At 36.4% G+C, this 15,415-nt stretch overlaps 1 protein-coding gene across 1 annotated transcript in view; it reads left to right on the top strand.

The window, feature by feature from the left end:
• LOC150100523 (uncharacterized) overlaps positions 1–15,415 on the top strand; it is a 194,435-nt gene that overhangs the window by 150,545 nt on the left and 28,475 nt on the right. The window contains exon 11 of the mRNA XM_090402683.1: positions 10,638–10,719. Coding sequence (XP_090258809.1) covers positions 10,638–10,719 — 82 coding nt within the window. The remainder of the gene's footprint in view (positions 1–10,637; positions 10,720–15,415) is intronic.

Genomic DNA, 15,415 nt, shown 5'->3' with positions numbered 1-15,415 from the left:
CATCCCTGCCCTTGATTGGCGAAGCTGGAGAAGTCAGTATGAGTTGTGGATGTTGAAGTCTCCAGGAAGGATAGGGATTTGATAGGGAAATTTTGAACCAAAGCAGATTAAACAGTGGGATTCAAGGTTTTGCAATCTCTAGCATGGTATGTCAGTTCTGATGAATGTACAAGTACATTCGGCCACAAGTACATTCTTGTACTTGTGGCCGAAAGAATTTTGTAATGTGTAGCTTGGGCAGTTTAGGTGAACTGTGGTTGCTGAGGTTGGAGTTCTGATAGGAATAGTAATTTTAATTCTGGTTTAGATGACTGTAGGTGGTGGTACACAATTTATATTGCTGTTTAGGCAACAGATGTTGGTGAAGTGGTCGTGGAAACTTTTTTTTGTGGTAAGAGTTAATGTTGATAGGTTTTTTGGTTGGATTTTTGTCGTTTTTTTATGATTTTTTTATTGGTGTTTTGATATATTTTTTGTGTTTTTAAATATTTTTTGCAGGAGAATTTTTGTGATCTGCAGTAAAATTGCATTTCTTTGGGTTGTGGTCCATTGTATTTGGTGAGGAAGAGATGAAAAAGAAGTGGGACATGCAGTGAGAGGTCAAAGATTGCAGAATTTGATGCTAGTTGATTGGGAAGCCTCCAGATTCATTACTAACTGGTTCAGTCCCATGTACTAACCAGTGATTAGCCTGTGGAACAGTTTTTATTAATACTCTCATGGGGGGAGGGTATGAGCCTCCAACAGTGAGATTGATATGTCATTGAGGTGATCACTCACTGCATGTGAGAAGTGGTGGTGAGGACAGAAACCGGAATGCTTGCTCTCTAGTGACCAAACATGGCTGCAGCCACGTCAGGTCTCTAATAAGCAAGGAGGTGGTATTTCACTGGGTGATGAAAGACATCTACCACCTAGTGGTCTAGTTGGAATTTCCTCCAACTGGAATAGACATAATTCTGTGGCAGCAATTCTCACAAGGTTCGCAAGCACCCCATTTGCTGAAACAGACTGTACTGCATGACTTGATTGCGAGAGGCTATATATTGCACGTTGACAGATCTTTTGTAACTTAATAAACCACTTAACGACTCATGATTTACATTTTCAGGCATTTTATCAGATCTAGCAAAGAGGGCTACTTGGCAATCTACCATCTTCATGCGCTTCAGATTTCCTAACTAATACTGACATGATCCATGGCCATATTCATGTAGCTTTCCCACCTATACATAAATGACCTTTTTTCACTAATCTCAAATCCCCCATGTTGTTCTAAAGCTGCATATACCCTATGCAGCTGTTAATCCCCCACCTTTTATTTTCCTCTATATATCCAGCCTATTACATTAATTGGTTGGTCATGGAGACTAAGTTAACTATATATATAAAAAAATACAAAGTATATATATATATATATATGTATATTAGGGTTACCAAGTAATTTTATAAACTTGGTTATTTTACTCCTAATCCCAAGTAAGCAAACAGTTAAGTTTGCGCCTGAACGTAGTTCAAGTCTAAAGATGGTGCAACACCAGGGCAACTCATTGTAAAGGTGGTAAAGCTCTGATCACTATTCTTAGTGTTTTCCATAATGTAAAGCACATCTCACTAAGAGATGTATATTGCAATACATTATGGGTGGGGTCACTACCCAGACTGGTTTCAACCTTTTTTGAGGTCTCCTCAGTGAGCAACTAAACTCTAAATACCAAGATTTTAGTAATACAGAGCCTTATCAACTTTACCTATACAAGTTGTTATAAGGTGTTTTTATTTTGAAGAATCTCCACCTTTACAATGAGTTGCCCTGGTGTTGCACCATCTTTAGACTTGAACTACGTTCAGGCGCAAACTTAACTGTTTTCTTACTTGGGATTAGGAGTAAAATAACCAAGTTTATAAAATTACTTGGTAACCCTAATATACATTATTCCCAGGGTAAAAAAACTTATTTACATCTATATCTCCTCCAGAGATTCTTCAAAATAAAAACACCTTATAGCAACTTGTATAGGTAAAGTTGATAAGGCTCTGTATTACTAAACCCTTGGTATTTAGGGTCTAGCTACTCACTGAGGCCTCAAAAAAAGGTTGAAACTGGTCTGGGTAGTAATCCCACCCATAATGTATTGCAATATACATCTCTTAGTGAGATGTGATTTACATTATGGAAAATACTAAGAATAGTGATCAGAGCTTTACCCACCTTTACAATGAGTTGCTCTGGTGTTGCACCATCTTTAGACTTGAACTACGTTCAGGCGCAAACTTAACTGTTTGCTTACTTGGGATTAGGAGTAAAATAACCAAGTTTATAAAATTACTTGGTAACCTTAATATACATTATTCCCAAGGTAAAAAAACTTATTTACATATATATATGTGTGTGTGTGTGTGTGTGTGTGTGTGTGTGTGTGTGTAATAAAAAAAGGTTTAATGACTGTTACCGAGAGATAAAAAGATGACAAGATATATTTAAAAAAGATACTACCAGGTATCACAATCAAAGAAGTATATAAAAAATTACAGACTTAAAATTGTACTAACAGAAAAAGTATAAAAAGACAGTAGCGTGTTTGAAAAAAATGGAAGTATGAGTTCCAAACAAACGAATACTACGCGCTATCGTGAGTGCACCAGTACTGAACAGAAGCAATGTTTGCATCAGAGAGATTGTAACTCAGGCTGTTGTTGATATGAGAGGAATCAAGAGAAATTTCCCTAGATTCAACAATCTTTCTTTCGAGTTCATCTTAGCAAAATGAATGTTAGAAGTTTGAGTCCAGTTTACAATGTGCTGGCGGCCTTCGTCTGAGTTAGCTGAAAAGAGAACATGGCTAGAGAGAGAGAGAGAGAGCGCTAGCTCTAGTCCTGTTATAGGAGATATCTCTATGGTGTTCATCCAAACGTAGAAGGATGGATTTAGCAGTCTGTCCATAGTATGGCTTTCCACAATCACACAAAATCTTGTACACTCCTGGAAACTGAGTAGGAAGATGTTTCTATTTATGTTTGCTAAGTAATGAACGAAGTTTTGGAAGCATAGTGAAGCACGTTTTGAAGTTGAATTTCTTGAGAATCTTGGCCAGTTTTGGTGAAAGAGAGCTGATGTAAGGCAAGGAGATGAAGGCTCTTGGGGAAGAGGGATCTTCAGAAGTAGTTAAGTGCCTGGGGGAAAGAAATTTGTCAATTTTCTTTGGAGAGAAACCATTGTTAATAAACGTTTTTTTAAGAAAACGGAGTTCATTTTCAATTTCTGTTTCTTCTGTAAGTAATGATTTGGCTCGGTGAGCTAAAGTTGAAATAATACCACATTTTTGTGGGGGATAGTGATGGGAGGAAGCATGAAGGTATCTGTCAGTAAGAGTAGGCTTTCTAAAAATTGAGATTTTAATGCTCTCAGCACATCTGGTAAGTTTGAGGTCTAAAAAGGGAAGGCAGTCATCTGATTCCAGTTCGAAGGTGAAAGAGATTTTTTCATGCCACTTGTTTAGGTGGTCTAAAAATAAATAGAGGTTATTGACACCGTCTTCCCAGATGAGGAAAATATCATCAGTATAGCGGTACCAGACTTTTGGTTTAAAGTGAAAGGAGTTAATAGCTTTTTCTTCAAAATCGTTGAGAAATATATCCACAAGAATCGGAGAGAGTGGGCTGCCCATAGCCAGACCTGAGTTTTGTAAGTAGATCTTGTTATCATATTTGAAGTATCCTGACTTTATGCAATGGGAGAGAAGAACATAGAGTTTTTTTGATAATTTGTTCTTGAGAAGATCGAGGACTTCTTGAGCAGGTACATTTGTAAAGAAAGAAACAATATCAAAACTGGCCATTAAATCTGTTTTTTTAAGTTTGATGTCCTTGATTTTAGAAACAAAATCTGCAGAGTTTTTAATATGTGAAGAGGAAATTTCAGAAAGATTTCTTAGAAAACTTGCTAGATATTTGGAGAGATTATAAGTGGGAGAGTGTATGCCCTCAACTATAGGTCTGAGTGGGCAGTTATTTTTGTGAATCTTGGGGAGACCATACAGTCGAGGTATCAAGGGATGAAGTGACCTAAGAGAAAGCCGAATGTTTCTTTGTAACTCTAAGGTGGTTTTTAATAAATTATTAGTTCTATTGTGTAGTTCCATCGTAGGGTCATTAGCAATTTCTGAGTAGGTATCACTATTTAAAAGTTCCAAGATTTTATTATGGTAATCAGACTATTATCTTTCTATTATCTTTCAAGGACTTGATAGCTTTCCTTTCAGAGTAAGAAATGTCAGGTGGAGGTCTAGCTTTATTTATAGAGAAAATTGCTTCCATACAGAGGAGGTTAGCTTCTTTGTTTGGTAATAAAGAAGCTGCCTTTTCTATCTTTGTTAATAGATGTTCTCTAGGGATGGATGTAGGAGCAGTGACAAAGTTGAGACCTTTAGCAAGTATGCTTTCTTCTGCCAAAGATAATTGATGGGAAGACTTATTGATGACAACTTTTTTTAGATAGGTAGAGTCAAAATGAGAAGTTTTGCTATCCTGATTACATTTAAGAGAATCATATTTTTTAATGAGTTTTATTTTATTTAAATTCTGTATTTTAGAAGCTTTAAGAGTGCTAATTTCTTTTAAATGGTTCCAAGATGAACTGTCTAGAGAATGAGAAAAACGTGTTTCGTGATAGGTCTTCTTAGAAAAATAAGCAGCAAGACAACGTTTGGTATCACAAATGCGTTCCGATAAAAGATCTAGTTTTGCTCTCCTATAAATTCTTTCAGCTCTAGCGGTTTTAATCGATTCTTTAAAATTAAGGAAGCGTGGAATAATAGAATTACACTTACATCTTTTAGAAATACAAGTCTGTTGATGTATAATCCAATCGCTCTGAGATTCTTCTGATATTCTTTGACCAGTGAATTTAATTCCTTGTCATCAGGAAAGTAGATATTTTCAAAATTCATTTTTACTCGGTTGGAATATTATAAAAAAAGGTTTATGACTGTTACTGAGAGATAAGAAGATGACAAGATATATTTAAAAAAGATACTACTAGTTTACTAGTTTCGTTACATGAACATCCTCAGGTATCACAATCAAAGAAGTATATAAAAAATTACAGAGACTTAAAATTGTACTAACAGAACAAGTATAAAAAGACAGTGGCGTGTTTGAAAAAAATGGAAGTATGAGTTCCAAACAAACGAATACTACGCGCTATCGTGAGTGCACCAGTACTGAACAGAAGCAATGTTTGCATCAGAGAGATTGTAACTCAGGCTGTTGTTGATATGAGAGGAATCAAGAGAAATTTCCCTAGATTCAACAATCTTTCTTTCGAGTTCATCTTAGCAAAATGAATGTTAGAAGTTTGAGTCCAGTTTACAATGTGCTGGCGGCCTTCGTCTGAGTTAGCTGAAAAGAGAACATGGCTAGAGAGAGAGAGAGAGAGAGCTAGCTCTAATCCTGTTATAGGAGATATCTCTATGGTGTTCATCCAAACGTAGAAGGATGGATTTAGCAGTCTGTCCATAGTATGGCTTTCCGCAATCACACAAAATCTTGTACACTCCTGGAAACTGAGTAGGAAGATGTTTCTGTTTATGTTTGCTAAGTAATGAAAGAAGTTTTGGAAGCGTAATGAAGCACGTTTTGAAGTTGAATTTCTTGAAAATCTTGGCCAGTTTTGGTGAAAGAGAGCTGATGTAAGGCAAGGAGATGAAGGCTCTTGGGGAAGAGGAATCTGCAGAAGTAGTTGAGTGCCTGGGGGAAAGAAATTTGTCAATTTTCTTTGGAGAGAAACCATTGTTAATAAACGTTTTTTTTAAGAAAACGGAGTTCATTTTCAATTTCTGTTTCTTCTGTAAGTAATGATTTGGCTCGGTGAGCTAAAGTGGAAATAATACCACATTTTTGTGGGGGATAGTGATGGGAGGAAGCATGAAGGTATCTGTCAGTATGAGTAGGCTTTCTAAAAATTGAGATTTTAATGCTCTCAGCACATCTGGTAAGTTTGAGGTCTAAAAAGGGAAGGCAGTCATCTTATTCTGTTAGTACAATTTTAAGTCTCTGTAATTTTTTATATACTTCTTTGATTGTGATACCTGAGGATGTTCATGTAACGAAACTAGTAAACTAGTAGTTTCTTTTTTAAATATATCTTGTCATCTTTTTATCTCTCGGTAACAGTCATTAAATCTTTTTTTATAATATTCCAACTGAGTAAAAATGAATTTTGAAAAAATATATATATGTGTGTGTGTAGAACGAGGGTGGTCTGAAAAGTTCTCAGCCTAACAATGAAAAAATGAATTTATAAGTTCAAAATTATTTTTATTTTTCAACATAATCTCCGTTAAGACTAATACATTTATTCCAGCGATGCTCCTGCACCATTATCCTGTCCCTGTAGTGGTTCTCAGTAAGATCTGCAAAATACAGCTGCAATCATCTCTTGATTCGAAGACAAATGCTGACCAGCAAGGAAGTGGTTGTTTTGAGAAGAGATAGAAGTCAGAAGGAGCCAAATCTGGGGAATGGGATGGATGTTCCAACAATTCAGAGTACAGATCCCTTAATTTTCCCATTGCCAAAACACTGTTGAGGGCAGGTGCATTGTCCTGATGAAAGATGATTTTTTCCTTATGCAAACTGGGTCTTTTCTCATGAATTTTTTCATCTAGTCTGGTTAAAAGATTGGAATAATATTCTCCGGTTATTGTTTTACCCTTTTCAAGATAATTAATAAACAAAATGTCTTTAGCATCACAAAACACCAGTGCCATGCCATACTGCTGATGGAACCGATTTCGTCTTCTTTGGTGCTGAATAACCAGCTTCTGTCCACTTCTGTCCACTTGTTTCAGTGCTGTTTGGATTGCAGTGTGTAATGGTGAATCCAACTCTCATCCATAGTAATAAATCGATGCACAAAATCAGTTTTATTCTTGTTAACACACTCCAAGCACTGTTCAGAGATTTTCATGCGAGTGCGATTTTGATCTGCTGTGATCAGGTGCAGCACCCATCTTACACAAAGGTTTCTCATTTGCAATTCTTCATGCAAAATATATCTTCACATTCCTTTGAAATGCCTATAGGCTCTGCAATTTCACGCACTTTGACTTGTCGGTCATCCAATACCATATCGTGCGCTTGATGTGGTATTGGATGACCAGCGAACTTTTTGGACATGCTTCATGTGGATCATCTTCAAGCTGGTACGGCGATGATTAAACTCGGCAGCCCAATTCTTAATTGTCGAAAACGAAGGAGAAGAGCGCCCATGAACTTCAAATGAATTTCTTTTGGCTAAGAATTTTATATTATTAAACGATACTCAATTTTATCTATATCAAGGATTACAGACAGCACTTTTGCTTCAAACAGCTGTATAAAACAAACTACTTCACAGAACAACTTGCAATTTCACCTGGATGCTTATGACAGATGTATCAACTTAGAAAAAAAAAAATCTTGCCGAAGTGTTGCCATCTATGGTCGAGGCCGAGAACTTTTCAGACTGCCATGTAACAAATCACTTTTTTTTTTTTAACCACTTGTAGATACATGTTTAATAAAGTTTTTGAGCAATCATATGTAAATAAAGCATTTATTTACATCAGATATACAAACAAAAAATTTCGAATAATTTTTAAAAATGAAAAATTTACTCTAATACTTGGCTTAAGGAAACCTGCTAACCAGTTTGGTTAGTCTATGTCTTTAAAAGTTTTTCCATGCTGACAATAAGACTTGCATTTACGGAAACTATAGATTAAGTAGTGTAGCATTTGCTTCACTTTAAAAGTTTTATCACTTGTTAAAAAGTTTTTAACAACTGTAACAACAATAGTATGAGGAAAGTTTAGCTTGTGGCCTCTCTCTTTCTGTGTTTAATACACTGTTGTTGCTAAATTTATTAATCTTTATCTTAGCATGTAATGTAACCAATTTATTAGTTTGCTTCTTTTCACTGGAGCATATAGCCTAGTTAAGTCGTTAGTGCCTACTACAATTACAATCTCATTTATTTTTTTTTTAAAAAATTCATTGCATTATATTTTTAATTTTTGCACCAGGAAAACTTGATGTTATAAATATATAAAAATAGTAGGATCTGCTTATTGTGATCGCGGATAATATTATCAATCGGCTATTGTTATCAAAATCAGTCGGTCCCAAAACACAGCATTTAAAATAATCTGTCTATTCTAATCAAAGTTCCCGTTATTGTTATCAAAATTAAGAACTTGAAGGGTTAATCAATAGAAAATTTGGCAAAGAGCATTTGTCGAAATCTGACTTTTGTGTTAATTAACACTTTGTGTAAATCTTGTATCTTCCAAGCAAATACAGGTGGGTATAAATGTCGAATTGGGATTGAGTTTATTTTCGTGCTCTCTTTCATTAAGTGAATTTGACTTTTAGTGCTAGTTAAAACAGTCCTTAGCATTATGGAAGAAGCAAATAAAAACTGTAAAGATTTATCTTTTCAAGAAAAGCAGAGAATTTTGGAGTGCTATGATAAGTTGCCCAAAACGAGTCAGCATAGTGCCGCTGTACATTTAAAAATTTCACAACCACTCTTGTGTAAGATCTTAAAAAACAGATCAAACATTGAAACTTCAGCTCTTACTAATGAGAACATGGATTGGAAGAGAGTTCAATATGGTAAAGATACTCAAGTTGAATCAGCATTAAAAATTTGGTTTAGTAATATTTGTGAAAAGAATGCTTCAATTAATGGGCCTCTAATATGTCAAAAAGCAGAACTTGCAAAGGCAATGGGCAAATAAAATTTCTGCAACTGATGGGTGGTTTAACAGGTGAAAAAAGTGAGTGAATATTTGAGTGTACAAGCGTATTCATGGCGATGGAAAAAAAAGTGCTGATTTTTTATCAGCTGATGCGTGGATTAAGATCAAATGGCCAAAAATTATTGCTGAATACTCTCCTGAGGATATTTATAATGCAGACGAAACAGGATTCTGTTTTCATGCAATGCCTAAGCATACTTATTTGTTTAAAAATGAAATACTAAAGGATTTAAATCTTCAAAAGAGTGAGCGACAGTTCTTTGTTGTGCTAATATGAAAGGTGAGAAATGAGAACTCTAAAAATACTTGGTGTTTTAAAGCTGTCAAAAGTTTGCCTGTTGACTATTGTTCTAGTGCACATGCTTGGGTGACTAGTGCCATTTTCAACAATTGGTTAAGTGGGATCTTAAATTACAGCAAAAAATTGTTAGTAGACAACTGCACTGCACACACACACACACAGTTTATCATTAAAGAACATCAAAGTAATCTTCTTGCCTTTGAACACTACATCGTTAATTCAACCATGTGACCAAGGCATCATATAAGCTTTTAAAGCTTATTATCACAGGGAAGTTCTTGTGAGAATTATAGCTGAACTTGATATAAAAGACCAATCTGGTGCAAGTGCAATTACAGAAAAGATTTCCCTTCTTGATGCATTGCATTTGGTAGCAATGTCAGGGAAGCAAGTCTCAGAGAAGACTATTGAAAACTGCTTCCAAAAAAGGTAGATTTTTTAAAACAAACTCTGAAACTCCTTCTTCCGAAGAATTTCAATATCTTACAAATGAAATTTTTGATAAAACCCCAGACGGTATGTCAAAAGAAGAATTTGAAAATTGGTTGAATACTGATAACAACGTTGAAGTGGTGGCTGCAATGATAGTGTTGTAAATATGTCAAGCTGCTTCCGATGAGAACTTTAAACTAGTAGAAGAAAGTGAACCTAATACAAGTATAGAAGAGCAAATTTTAGAAGCTCCAATGCTCAGATTCAAGAAGCTCTACAAATACTTCGTTGCAGTGTGCAACATAGAGCAACAAACTTCGAAAGGCATTATGAGTATGAACAATTTATTCATGAACTGCTATATTCAAATACACGACAGAGAACACTAGATAAGTTTTTAAAATAAATTGAAATAATTGATGCAATTTTTTATATCCTTTGTTTAATGTTATCGAAAAGCCACTGTGTCCCAAAGTGATCACAGTAAGCAGCATCTACTGTATATTGTAAATATGGTTCTGCACTATGATGGCCAACTTTAGAAATTCATCCTTCGGGACATTTTCTTATATTGCCTAATACACATACACACAGGCCACATGGCTATCATTTCTTTTAGCACCCATGTATTAATTACATAAATAAAAGGTTATATCATATACCAAGGTACATTATATATAGTTTGTATTTTAATGAAGAATGATTTCACTACAAGCTTGTGATTGTGACTCCCTCATACTTTCATAAGACTGTCTGTTGCTGAAACATACAGTAACTACCAAAATTAGAGTTGTAACAATGGCTCAAACTAGAAATTAATACTTCAAGCTTTATTACTGTTTTTAATTAAGGAAAATAAAAAATTTATTTTCATTAATTTTTTTTTCTTTTATTTATTTAAAAAAAAAATTCGAATGCATACCTTTTTCGTGAAATTCAGGATATTCATACACGTTCCGGGATGTGGGATAAAGAGTCCAGAACTGTCCTGGGTAAACCAGGGTGGTTGGCCACCCTATTCTGCACGTATAAAGCAGATTGTGAACTAAAATTAAATCGCAATTAATCCATATCATCTACTTATATTTCATTTTCCACAGGTACGTAAAATAATTGAACATGAAATAGAAGAAATGAAATTGCGCATTCAGCAGATGGAATCGCAGTTAAGAAAGACTTCAGGTTAGTTGAATTCGTTGAAGCTCTGAACATAATGTTAATACAGTATTGTTACTTGTGATTATATCATAATTTTAAAGAACCTAAGATGTGAAAAATATATGTCCTTCTCCCTCTCTCTCTTCCCCCTCCCCCCATGTTTGTGTATCAGTGGTTTGCTGTGGTAAGGCAACATTATCAAAAAAAAAAAAAAAAAATTATTTATACATCACTTCAGTTCTTCTTTCCCCTCCATGTGATGCACCTGTTCATGGTGGAGAGGATCTCCCAATGACTGTACTAGCCTTTTTCATCCTTTTTTTCTATGTTTTCTTTCCTGTCTCTCTTTTTTTACTATTCTGTCTTCCAGACCACCATCACTGGGATCTAATGCCTTGCCAATGTGTTTGCCGGGTTTAACCCATAGATATCTAGAGAGGGGGGGGGGGATCCTGGTGGTCTCACACTACTTTGGCTTTTGTCTTGGATGATCAATCAGAATCAATTGACTAGTGGGTTTGCATTCAAGGACCAAGTATGTTGCAATAAGTCTCCTTCTCCATAGTAAAGGACAGGTCCAAGGCTTGCTATATCTGAGGTAGACCTGTCATTGCTTGCTGGAGAATGGGCATCCAGCAAGCAATGCCCACTCTCCAGCATGGTGGGTAGGCAGGTCAGCTGAATTAAATCCCCTCTGAGAGTGAACACTTCACCCTGTTGATTATCAGGGCCTTCAACATGTCCCAATTATGTCACAAAACCATAGAAATGCTAACAGAAAACCAAAATAAGAAGCAGAAAACATCAGAAGCTGCAATCAAAACATCACTTTTCTTGATAATTTATTATTATTTGACACCTCGAAGGAGGGCACCTGCTCTACAACTCTTTCTCCACCATTCAATCCCCAACTGACCACAACTACACCAACGCCATCTACCGCCTACCATCACTGGTATTTCCACAGACAATCACAAACATCCATGCCCACCTCAGGATTCGAACCCCAGCATTTTGGCAGTAGAGCAGATACACTATCCACTCGGCCAACCAGGCCAGCAATGGGAAAAACATCCTCTTGAAAAATGTATCCCTTCTTCATACAGAAGGGTTTGGAAGAGTTGACAGTATCTCCAGAGTCTGGCTCCATTCAGGAGATACTTATTGAAATCAACTAAGATATAATCGGAGAAGTTACTTCATGCAAAATCTGTCAGGGAAGTACCGATTACAGTTACCCCAACAAAACTTAAAAAACTTTTCCAGAGGCTTAATATCAGAGTGGAATCTCCTCGACTTACCAGACAAGAAGATTTTCTCTGAAATGAAAGGGAGTTATTCCTCCCTTTCATTTATCCTCCTCTTAAACGATTCAACGATGACTTCTAAGGCCGGAACAGGCCATACTAGGCCTAAATCCTTGATATGTATGATGATGATGATGAAAGGGAGTTATGGTGAGGAGGAGAATACTCATATATAGGGATGGTCATCCAGATCCCACCAGGATCATACTTGCATTGAACACACCAAAACCACCACCACCTCCACCTCAACTGCTGAGTAAGGCTCTACATCTCAAACCCTATGCACTGCTTTAAATGTCAAAAGTATGGTCATTCTCAAACTGCCTGTAATGGCGATGCTCTCTGTGCCTGAATTTGCAATAAAGACCATGAAAACAAAGATTATTCTTATTGTTGCACAGGCACCTCTGGGGGATCCAAAGACTCATCGTGGGAAATCCAAACTATCAACACAATATATTTGTTATACCTCTCCTTGAAACTTAACAGAGCACTTATAACTGACTCAAGCAATCCATTCCATTCATTCACTGCATCAATCCTATAAAATCATTTAATTACTTAAATGTTTCTACCATATCCTCCCTCTCGGCCAACCAGGCCAGCAAGGGGAAAAACATCCTCTTGAAAAATACCCCCCCCCCCTCCCACAAACAGAGCAATCCACTCCACCACTTCTTCATTCTCAACTGACCAGACCTCAGCCTAGTAATCCAGATGTGCATATCAAGGTTTTATAAAAAAAAAAGAACGATAACTCTCTTATCTCTGTGTGTTTTTCGGTAACCAAGTAATCCTGTGAGCTATCCTGGCTACTTTAGCAATGTGCCCTCTAAACTTTAACTCTCTTTCTACCCCAAATCTCTTTCGTCATCAATTTCCTGGAGTGCATTTCCATCAGTGTAGTATACAGCTTGTAATCTTGGTATCCCAAAATGCATAACTTGACACTTTTCCACATTAAATCAACATCAATTATGTTTTATCCATACTGTCAGCCTATCCAAATCACCCTGCAAGTTCTCTACCTCACCTTGATCAATTAATTATCTCAACCCAACTTTGAATCATCATCAAACAACTGAATATCTCCCCTCAAATAATTTCCTATATCGTTTATATACAAATTAAACAGCAGTTGTCTCCAAGCACAGAGCCCTACAGTATGCCACTAGTCACCTGTCTTCTCCCCATATACTACTTCTTGATATCTGTCCATGAGCCACCCTTTTATCCATATCACCAGTTTCATATCCATCCCATTTGTTGCAGTTTGCATAATAGAGTTCCATGTGGTATCCTGTCAAATGCCTTTACAAAATCCAGCAGTATCATTGTGCAGCCATTCCCTTTATCAAACTCAGCTGTCACTGTCTATTATAAAAAGTTATGCAAGAACAAAATACTCTAATTGCAAGAGAGACCATCCAGTTCACTCCTGAATATGGCAAAGATGGAAGAATGAGAAGGAAATAAAATAGTGCATCATTTACCAGGAGGAAAAAAAAAACATGGCAGCAACAGCTGTGTAGAAAGTGTTAGCAGGGAACCAAACCCATATGTCGATCCTGCATTCACACAATGACAACATTCATGAATGAGTGACATGTTCTCCATCTCTTTAGAGTGATCAAGGAGAAAAATCAATATAGACCGACTCCTGAGGACCTGCCAAAGATGATTCCACTACACAAAAATCCACTAATGAAAAAGATAATGGAATGTGCACCGCATAGGGTCAAAGACATGCTTCTAGACCGGACCATCATCAGATAGCATTGATACCTTCATTCCCACTGAAGAAGATAAAATAATTCATGTACCTAGTACCCTAGAGGAAGTACAGTTTGATGATGTCTTGGATGTTTATTCCAGTAAAGAAAAAAATCCTAGCTAATGAAAAACAAAACTACTCAACATTGGAAGCCAGGCGATACCACCATAAAGAAATAATGAAAGCATTACTATAATGGAGCTGTTGTGGATTCTGTCAAATAATCAATGACATCAAGGCTTTCTTGCAAAAGTATAAACCAATATGTTTCTCCCTGTGAGAAACGTACCTGAAGCCATGCGATGATCTGGCATTTCATAATGTTACCATCATTCATAAGGATAAAACAGTAGATGGAACAGGCCAAGTAGGAGTTGCTATTCTTGTAAGCAATCATATCTCCCTTCCAGCAAGTCCCACTTGATACAAACATAGAAGCAGTTGTTATCTGACTCCGTTGGAACTTGAATAACAGTATGCTGCATCTATGTTCCTCCTGCTGCAGATATCTTTCAAAATGACCCTTGAAGACATTATATTGCAGTTACCATTATCCCCTTATTTTTATTGGGGATTTAAATGAACGCAGCACTCTGTGGGCAAGTGTTCCAATGGAGATCACAGTAAGAGTGGTCAAATATATACTCAATAACAACAGTCTCTCCCTCCTAAACACAGGAAAACATATCTTCTTTCATATGCCTACCTGAACATTCACTGCCATTCACCTAACCATCTGTTCAGCCTTCCTTTCTCACTCTTTAAGTGGGGAAACAAAGGAGAACCTATTTGGGAGTGATCAATTTCCTGTAATATTCACTTTTCTGCATGCACTCCATCACTGATATGATAGAAAACTGAGGAAGTTGATTGCCCCACCTTCTCCTTATTTAGATTCTGCAACAGCCAGCATCATTTTCTATCAGTGATGCAGTAAACCACATGACAGAGTGTATTATTATACAAACTGCAGCAACTACAGTTATCAAAACATCAAGTTGGTTTCCATGTTTCCCTAAGCCACATGGAATAATAATTGTACAACAGCCAAAAAAGCTCAGAAGAAGGCTTGGGGTATTTTCCATAGATACCCCACAATGACAGATCTCATAGCCTTGAATGCGTGAGCCTGAGAAAGACACATTCATTGTCAAAACTAAAAGCAATCCTAGATGCAATTAAACATCTTTTTAACAAGAACCACTTACAGTAAAGAACTGTGGGACAAAATACAGAAAATGAATGGCAGGAATACATCTGACACTTGTTGACATACTCAGGAATATTTTTGCAAGAAAATCACCATCTTGCCCCCCTCCCCCCCCCCGAAAAAAAAAAAAAGACAAAGCAGTAAAAGAACAAATTCAGTTTTCTTTAACTGTCACCAAATACAATAGGCTGTTCACTAAAGAAAAAATGAAAGCTGCTTTACTGTTGGACCAGTTGATATCTATTATGAGATGGTAAAACACCTGTTATCATCCTCCATGGATCAATTGCTGAACCTTTACAACAGAATTTTCTGTGAGTATATTTCTGGATACTTGACAAAAGGCAAATATTAAGTAAAATCCCCAAATACAATTCTACTACTGAACATTGGTCTGGTTGGAAACATCCTTTAGAGATGCTTTTCTAA

Source organism: Typopeltis vanoorti, chromosome 13, assembly GCF_054136105.1.
Source record: "Typopeltis vanoorti isolate ZY-2024b chromosome 13, IOZ_Tvanoo_1.0, whole genome shotgun sequence".
In the NCBI taxonomy this organism is placed as follows: domain Eukaryota; kingdom Metazoa; phylum Arthropoda; class Arachnida; order Uropygi; family Thelyphonidae; genus Typopeltis; species Typopeltis vanoorti.
This window is presented reverse-complemented; position numbering and strand designations above follow the sequence as displayed.